General features: G+C 34.1%; 1 protein-coding gene across 1 annotated transcript; it reads left to right on the plus strand.

The window, feature by feature from the left end:
* The first annotated feature begins 701 nt into the window (after positions 1 to 701).
* LOC127255757 (K(+) efflux antiporter 6-like) lies at positions 702 to 8,752 on the plus strand. The gene is made up of 20 exons (XM_051281476.1): positions 702 to 1,174; positions 1,611 to 1,654; positions 2,304 to 2,362; positions 2,482 to 2,560; positions 2,683 to 2,744; positions 2,860 to 2,935; positions 3,029 to 3,103; positions 3,544 to 3,615; positions 3,843 to 3,926; positions 4,184 to 4,252; positions 4,335 to 4,412; positions 4,702 to 4,790; positions 5,857 to 5,953; positions 6,125 to 6,178; positions 6,415 to 6,510; positions 6,703 to 6,891; positions 6,983 to 7,060; positions 7,261 to 7,305; positions 7,877 to 7,966; positions 8,160 to 8,752. Exons 1-20 carry the CDS (start codon positions 940 to 942, stop codon positions 8,247 to 8,249), a joined length of 1,761 nt encoding a protein of 586 aa, XP_051137433.1. The 5' UTR covers positions 702 to 939; the 3' UTR covers positions 8,250 to 8,752.
* Positions 8,753 to 9,345: the final 593 nt, after the last annotated feature.

Genomic DNA, 9,345 nt, shown 5'->3' on the forward strand with positions numbered 1-9,345 from the left:
ATTATTTTTATATTATTTATATAAATTTTTATATTATAATAATAATAATAAATATGTCAAACCAAAACACAAAACAAACACACCGGTAACGCATGCATGTCGGCAGAATTTTGGATTGCATGCGTATAATGTGTATCTTATATCTTCGGGATAAAAATAGCAAGCACAACTGCGTGCCAGAAATGCAGGGCCAGGACCACCAGTCCACAAATTATTTTACTATGCTCAAAGCCTCAAAATATATTTGGGTTTGTATTATAAAAGTAAATATATGTCCCAGTTTATTCACTTTATGCATTTTGTAGTAGTGTTTTAAGCTAAAGTATTTTGTATTTAATGGATAAATTATATTGATAATATAAAAATATTAATATTTTTACGGTGAATATTGATTTTTTTTATTTAATATATATTTATATTATATCAAATAATTATTCAAAGATTCAAATTTAAAAAATAAAAAACCACAAACAAACACACCCTTAATACTCTTCCCTCCGCCAAATATATGGATATTTCATTATAAAACATATGAATATTTCATTTTATTAAATACTAGTATTTTTTATTATTTTATAATTTTAATTTTAAAATTTCTATCTAAACTGAATTTAAAAAGATCACAACAAAATATTTCCAAATTTATATTACTATAAAATAAGGTGAACTGCAACGTTCAGCATGTTGAAGATTACTGTGTATATATATAGAGAGAGAGAGAGAGGATTTGTATGATTGTTGGGGGCGCACGCGCTATACTCTATTGACCTTTCCGAGTCCGTGTCACTGTCTCAAGGCACTAGTACTACCATTCATGCTTGTGGTACAACCTGTCTACAGCCACGACCCAACGCAATCCCCACCCACCCGCGCCGATTCACCCTCCTCTGTGCCGCGCCGGGGCCGGCCGGACGAGCGCCGCCGGCGCGCAGGCTCCAAATGAACGGATCACCCGCCATTGCCGCTTTTCTCATTGTAGGACTGCTCGCCATTGCGTCGGCGCCGTTCGCCGTATCGGAGGAGGCGAAGCTTGTGGAGGATGGAGATGTTTTGGCGGCGAATGCCACGGGGGTGGAAGCTGGGGGGAATGGGACTAGGCCGAAGGACACGTTTGCTGATATGATCGATCGCGCGTTGGAGAAGGAGTTCACCGAAAATGACGATCAGAGTGAAGGTTCGTGCAGATCTGAACTTCTCTCTTGTTTTTTCCCACTTTGCCGGAGTTGTGTTAGCATCTTCAGTGCTTCGATGAATTACTGGATAATTTCTGTGAGACTAATTAATAGCCATTTCCTTTTTATATTTGTGGATTTCTAGATTTTGATTTGGAATCTTGGAGATTTTCGTGATCGTATGCTATTGGAACTGATTTTCCAGCTAACTGTTTCAATTTCAATGATGATTGGTTATTGGAGGGGATCTAGCATGTAGATTTGTGTACCGAAAGCTAACCTCTCTAGGTTTTTATTTTCTCTTTGTTGATTATTAGCGTAGCATTTATTGCTTATAAGTTAGTTTAGATTAGGGATCAGGTTGACTGTTTCCTTTTGAAGTTCTATATATTTAATTAAGGTAGAATAATAGCTGATCATGGCTAACTGTACTGGCAGCTAATGATGCTGGTAGCTTCAACAACAGTGTGGCTGGGCAGCAGGTTTGATTTTACTTGTATTTTCTCAGTTTTAGTATGCCCTGTTTAACATGTTTATGATGCTCTTACAATTTACCTGATATAGTTTGTCTTTGTGAAATTTGTGGGCATTTAACAATGATTACAAACCATTTATTGTATTTTTCTTTTGAAATATAGATTATTTGAGTGGATTCCTTTCTTTTAAAAAAAGAAAAATTGAATCAAAATTGAAGGTTATGTCCTTGGTTTTTCAAAGCGGATGGATCTGGAATAAATTGAGAGAAACTCTTTGCATGGGTGTATATATATATATATATATGTATGTATATTGATATCCGGGGAAAGGTGTTTTTTGTGTGAAACTGTGAATAGTATTTGAAATTTCTGATATAATATAGTGGGGTTATTGCCAAAAGAATATGTATGTATCTATGATGTATTTTTCATTCTGAATTCAAATGAAAAAAATGATTGAATACTAATTGAATGTTATTTATGTGCTCAATGGAACGTAACCATTTTTATTTTTTTTCTTTTTTAATTCAATATTTAAGAACTTATGTCTGTCTGGGTGTGGTTTGATGCTGAATATGTTTGGAAACTGTAACAAAATATAATACGTGTTTTGGTGAGATTCCATAGTTTTTCTCAAGATATTATTGATGATCAGGCTGTGCTGGAAACAGTAGCCAGAGTAAAGTCAAAGAAAAATGAAACTAAGGAGGAAAAGTAAGTTTTTTGCAGTTCGTATGCATGATAGAAATTCTTTTTCACGGAGATCTTTACTTGGCTATGTATTTGGTTCACATTTGCAAATACAGATTACTTTGTTTTTGTTGTTATTGTAGATCCTTTAAACTTCATCAAGTGTTCAATCTGGATAATGACAATGGAGCTGAAGAGACTCCTACATTGATTGATCGAAAGGTCTGACCTTTTTCTGCTTATTTTGTTTTGGTTTTGTATGAGGTGGAAAGCAGCAGATGATTCAAAGTTATGCAATATGCATTATTCTACCATTATGAATAACAGTTTTTTATCACTTTCAGGACAATGTGTTTATCATATCAAATTTTAAATCAAAATACCCAGTGCTGCAGTTAGACTTGAGGTGCACTTTTCAATCTTATCTGCTCTATTCTGTCTTTTTTCTTCGTTCCCCCCCCCCCCCCCCCCCCCCCCCCCCTCCCTCTATTTTCTGGACTAGCTAATATGTGAGTTTTCAGGCTCATATCAGATCTGGTGGTTGTGATTGTTTCTGCTACATGTGGTGGAATTGCATTTGCTTGTGCTGGACAACCGGTATGATACCTGAGATAGGCGATAAGTTCTCATTACCCATATTCTGACTCTCTTCATCTCTTTAATTTTCTAATTCTCTAATGTACCTGACAGGTTATTACTGGATACTTACTAGCAGGATCAATTGTTGGACCCGGAGGTTTCAATGTTATCAGTGAGATGGTGCAAGTATGTAGCACACGACATTAGTTCTTGGTATTGTGTATCATTGTGTTCCATTTAATTTAAATGCTGTGGACTCTTTTTTATGAAAGCCTCTAATGGTTCAAAGGCCACTCCTATTATTTTTAAACTTTAATGGATGATGCTAACGTATTATTTATTTAGACTGTAGAATAGCAATAGAAGGCACGTAGTAGGAGTTTTAACCTAAATTAATTTCCAAAATAAATATGATTTGGCAAGCTTGGCCAATATTAATGAATTAAGCAGTTGTAAAATGATCTGGTTATCATACATTTGTTTAGACTAACTTGTTTTTTAAGAATACAAAATGATTTTGTTTTGATGTTTAGCATATGCATGCATGTAGAACAAGAAGATTTCTGTTTACGATGCCATCTAAATAACCTGCATATTTATTCACCTTATGTAACTGCTGCGTGCAGGTCGAAACAGTAGCTCAGTTTGGTGTAATTTTCCTTCTTTTTGCTTTGGGCCTGGAGTTCTCCACAACAAAGGTTTGGTGGTGTTGTATACTTATACTGTTATGTGTTGATTTTCTCTTTGTATAAAAGCTTTTTTTTTTCCTTACAAGATGTATAATTTGTATAGAAAAGATCATAGAATATGTAGGTTTACATGCCGGATTTCTATTCCGCATCAGTTGTACGTACATGTAACTCTACATTTGAGCAACATTCATAATCTTCTCATCAATGTATCCTTCATATTTTGCATATTGCAGCTTCGAGTTGTGCGTGCAGTTGCTGTTCTTGGGGGTTTGCTTCAAATTCTCCTTTTCATGTGCCTATGTGGAATTATAGCTTCGGTGAGTTCATAATTTTAGCCTGAGAAAATTGATTAATTGTTAAACTTTGTGGGGAACATGTGAAAATGCTACAAGTTTGAGTATTGCAAACTTTCTTTATTTTAATTGGTAGTTTGAGCCTTTTCGATTTTCACGCCTTTACAGTGGCTTGGTGATACTACTAGTGGCGTTTCCATGTCTAATATCTTCAGCGTGAAGGATTTGTCCTTACTACGTATGCTGAAACTAAAATGTATAGCTTGCTTTGGTAATTGCAGCTGTGTGGCGGTAGATCTTCTGAGGGGGTTTTTGTTGGCGCTTTCCTTTCAATGTCATCTACAGCAGTGGTAAGATTGCAACTTGTTCATATGTTTGGACATTGTTCCTATTAATTTTTCCCTTTAACATCTTCCCTCAACATTATTGCAGGTTTACAAGTTTTTGATGGAGAAAAACAGTACGAATGCTCTGCATGGTCAAGTTACCATTGGCACACTGATTTTACAGGTATCATTTTCTTGATTGATGACCCCCATTTCACTCTGACACATATGTAATCATAGTGATTCAACTGATAACATTTCTTTAAAGCTTCAATAACTCACCTATATGTTGCATATTTATTTTATTATTCCAATCTTAATCAGGCACTCAACTTATATTTTATTTTTTGTACCATGGAAGCCAGAACTTTTTATTCAGCGGGCATGATTTCAGTTTCAGTTTTATTATAATAAGCATATTCTTGATTTGAGCTTTGATGCTTCTTGTAAAATGTCATAAAACCTATATTCAGGACTGTGCTGTGGGATTATTATTCGCATTGCTTCCTGTATTGGGTGGAACATCTGGTGTGATGCAGGGTGTGGTGTCCATGACCAAATCGTATGTTCAATCTTTTTCCTTCATTTCCCTTAACAAACCTAAACTGTTCCTGCCTTTTGATAATAGATATAGTAAATATATAGATTGTAATGTATAAAAATTGACTCTGTTCATTCAATCAAACACAAATATATGTATATTTGCATTTTTTTGTGTGTGCGGATAAGTATGTGCTACTATATGTTACTCCCTCCGGCCCACTTAATTTGTCTTTTTTTTTTTGAAAATACAATTATACACTTTAATCACATTTTGAAATTCATAATTTATAATTTTTTTTATTTTAGTTAAACTATTTAGTCATCTTAATCTAAATTTATTTTTATTAAATCATAATTATTTTTACTAATACACTTCTTAATTACTCGCTAATTACACAATACCTAAAATTCCGTGTCTAATCTAAATGAGTCAAATTAGCCGGACGGAGGGAGTACTTTATTTTAATATAGTTCAATTATTTTCATGAAAATTAGAAATTATGCTTAATCAAGTTGAGTGAGGTCGAGCCGAGACTGTTTGGTAAATCTATTTTCTCTTACAATTGTGAGAGAGAATCCTCAGGCATTATTGACTAAGTCAATAATTATATGATATGGATAGAAATTACAAATGTATAATGAACTTGTCCAGACTGGCAATCATTTTTGTAAGTTGTTCCGAAAGGCACAGTTAATTGGTATTAATTTTCTATCTGATACTCAGCTATCGTGATGGAATATATTTCAATGTAATTGTCCTGGTAGATATGGGTGGATACTATGAAAGTGGTGTCATGAATGCTCAGTAGATTTAGAGAAAGGTTGATGCCATCCTATTCAGTGATGTTCTAGGTATAGGACTTTGACAGGGTGGTTGATCATAGTGGAGATCTATTTATTTTAGGCATGGTTCTCGGTGAATGAAATTAATTTACTGATGCCTCTTCATTCTTTTTATTTTTTTACAAATTTTTGTTGTCTATATTTACTGCTTTGTAGGAGAAATTGATAACATTATATTCCGATCTATCATAGCATTGATATTTGAATCTGGTAAATCCTATACTGATTATTCTATCAGCCAGGTTGGTGGTGTTGATTGCTTTCTTGACAGCTTTGGCAATATTATCACGGACCTGTCTACCATGGCTCCTTAAACTTATGATAAGTTTATCATCGCAGGTACAAAAACAAGAACACATTTTGGATTTTTTTTTCTTTTTCCTTTTATGGGGGGGGGGGGGAGGGGTGGCTTGGGTTTTACTGTTGTTACACGGTCTGCAACATTTTTCGGATTTCACCAAACTGCTACAATCAGTCAAATTTAACAATGTATGTTGTTTCTTTTTGCAGACTAATGAGCTCTATCAATTGGCATCAGTTGCATTTTGTCTACTTGTAGCTTGGGTTTGTTTCCTTCCCCTTTCGAAATTATTTTTCATCTTTAGTTTCATGAATCAATATATGCTATGTTTATCGTTTTTCATGGTTGAGTCGAATTTAGCTTCTGATTCCAGTTTGTTGTCAATTGTGCACTCCACTGCCGTCATGATACAGACATTCATTTTTCTGTATTACTCCTGTTCATTTCAGAGGGCCTTTAACTAACTGAAGCAACATCCATATTTCTGTTCCGTTTTCAGTGTAGTGATAAGCTTGGTCTTAGCTTAGAGTTGGGTTCGTTTGCTGCTGGAGTGATGATAGCAACAACTGACCTTGCTCAGCATACCCTTGAACAAGTATGACTACCTGTAACTATTTATTGAAGTTTTTGTGGGTAATATATCATATGAATGTACTTACATCTTCAAATGCCCGAGCAAGCGTGAATAGTAAAAAGGAAATTATTCATATGTTCTACTGCTGTAATATTTTCATTGCCCACATATTTACTATAACTATATTTGATTCTAGACTTATTATATATGCAGGTTGAACCTATTCGTAATATGTTCGCTGCCCTTTTCTTGGCCAGCATAGGAATGCTAATCCATGTTCACTTTCTATGGAATCACGTCGACATCCTGGTTGCATCAGTTATCTTAGTGGTTACTGTTAAGACTTTGGTAATTTCTGCCGTTGTCAAGGCTTTTGGCTACAACAACAAAACTTCACTTCTTGTAAGACTTTATCTTGTTTACATGGGATATTTAGCCGTTGTCTGTACCTTTGGCTATTAACATGCGGCTGGTCGTTAACCACCCCATACAGGTAGGGATGTCGTTAGCACAAATTGGGGAATTTGCTTTTGTACTGCTCAGCCGTGCTTCAAATCTCCATCTTGTTGAGGTACATGCTCTTCTCTAATGGAACTTAACAAACAACATTTAATTTTTCGGTTTCATGTCGTGGATTGGAGAGAGCGCCTCTGCTATCTCTGCAGTGATTGATGCAATTATACGACGAGTTGTAACCCAATAAAATTCTAAATTAGAACCGTATGATGATTCGTGATAGTTTCTAATCTTTCTTATATTTTGCTCGATTAGGGGAAAGTGTATCTGCTGCTGCTTGGAACAACTGCTCTCAGTCTGGTGAATAATAATTATCTTTATCTTGCTGTTATTTCTCATTACAAACTTGATGCCGTAATTACTTGCTATTATATACAGATGGCCTGTCGTGATTTACATCACATATATTTACATCTCCAGTTCATATCTAGTCAATAGTCTCTCTCATAATTGTTTAGTACTCGGCATGCAATATCTGGTTTCTTATTGACATCCAATAATTATGGACAGAGGAAAGTAAATTGCTAAAAATCGTGCTGTTAGTTACATGGCTTGGATTGCTCGTATCTAATGAATCCCTAACTGGCTGCTGATTTACATTTTACCTTCCGTATTACGGGAGACCTTAAGCATATGATTTACCTTTACTAAGGGCAAAAGAGATCATAATTCAGCTCTAGTTAGTATACTTTCTGCCAAAAATAAAATTCGGAATGCCCGTGGCTGGGGAATAATATTCGTACATAACTTGTTAATGATATTTTATTTTTTTCTTTTAGACGCGTCTGTTTTTTTAAATTTAATATGATGGCACATGCTGATATCTTGTTTTAGCTGAGATGTAAACAAATTAGTAAAAATACTTGTGCAGGTAACTACTCCATTGCTTTTTAAGTTAATACCAGCAGTTGTGCACCTTGGCGTGTTGTTACGATGGTTCACTCCAGACGCACCAGTCGAGGTATAATTTATATACAACAATCATTTCTAAACATTCATAGACACAGAAGAACAATTCTTTTCAGCAGTTTATTTATTCTCTTCTTTAATCTAAAGCACATTTGCATTATATGCGGACTTTATCCTGATATCGATCTTTTATGAGTTTACTGACTCCCTCCATATTCTAAAATCGGATTTTTACATACATACAGCTTGGATTCAAAGGCGAAATTCTGCGCACTGATAGTGCTAAGCAGAGGATTGCTTTAATCTCCAAGGATCTCTTGATACACGAAGGATGATTTTCCTATCTACAGTCCTTTTAGACCATCCTACCTGCACACATGATCGCTTATATATCTCTTAACTAAAGAGTGAAAAAGAAAAAAAAGAATGATCGAATGGATTGATACAGACTTGCTGTGGAGTAATCTAACTGCTAGAAGGTACTAACAGTTGATGTCGAGGTAATGCCACTAACTTTCTGTTAATTTTGTTTTGTGTTTTGTGTTTGGTGTAAAGTAGTGTTCGGCGTAAGCTCTGTATTCCAGCTCGGTATGCTATTCGTTTCTTTTCCCACGGCTTTTGTTGTTCTTCTACGCCCGTGTTTTTGTTTTCTTTTTTTTTTTTTTTTTTTCTTTTTCCGGTATTTTTCAGATAAAGAGCTTTCTATATGTATTGTGTTCTTCATTGGAAATTTGTACAGTTGAAGCCATTGTTGTTTCGTCATATTTCCAGGTACCAACCATTACATACACTTGTTTATATATATATATATATATATGTTGCTTTGGTGATTTTGAAATTAGACATTTTGATGGTGCATTTGAAGGCTATGTTGTGTAAATTGTTAAAATTTAGGGCTAAATTTGTTGGACTGAAAAGAGTGATAATAGGGTAATATGTACACGTCCACAAATTATTGACAACAATTCATAAATATATATTATATTGGGATGAAGTAGGAATAAAGTAGAAATGACTAAAATAATTTTATTAGTATGGTGTAACATAAATGTAATGATATTTGTGTAATATATTGTAAATTGTAAGGATATTTGTAATGTTAGGTAGATAATAAGTTATTAAAAAAATAGATATTTTGTTATGGGATTGACTAAAATGAAAAAATGAATACTTTGTTATAGAACGGAAGGAGTAATATAAATGTAACAGGATAGGATTATAGTTCAATGCTGATTTAATAGATTATATAGTTATGAGATTAATTTATATCAAGTTTATTTTGCTAGATTAAATATAGGATAGTATAGACTTCTAAGTACAAATCTCATCTATCTAGTTGAGATTTATTGTACTATTATGGGTAATATTGAGTTTTCGTGTTTAGATATTTAAATATTAATTATTATATCAAAATAAATATACGATGAGTTG

Source organism: Andrographis paniculata, unplaced genomic scaffold (assembly GCF_009805555.1).
Source record: "Andrographis paniculata isolate CXL003 unplaced genomic scaffold, ASM980555v1 Contig54END, whole genome shotgun sequence".
Classification (NCBI taxonomy): domain Eukaryota; kingdom Viridiplantae; phylum Streptophyta; class Magnoliopsida; order Lamiales; family Acanthaceae; genus Andrographis; species Andrographis paniculata.

Excerpts from the sequence above, each read along its gene's own strand:
- LOC127255757 (XM_051281476.1), top strand. The coding sequence starts at position 940 with ATGAACGGATCACCCGCCATTGCCGCTTTTCTCATTGTAGGACTGCTC. Across the intron at positions 2,936-3,028 it reads TTGCTTGTGCTGGACAACCG|GTTATTACTGGATACTTACT; the intron begins GTATGATACCTG and ends TGTACCTGACAG. Across the intron at positions 4,253-4,334 it reads CAATGTCATCTACAGCAGTG|GTTTACAAGTTTTTGATGGA; the intron begins GTAAGATTGCAA and ends ACATTATTGCAG.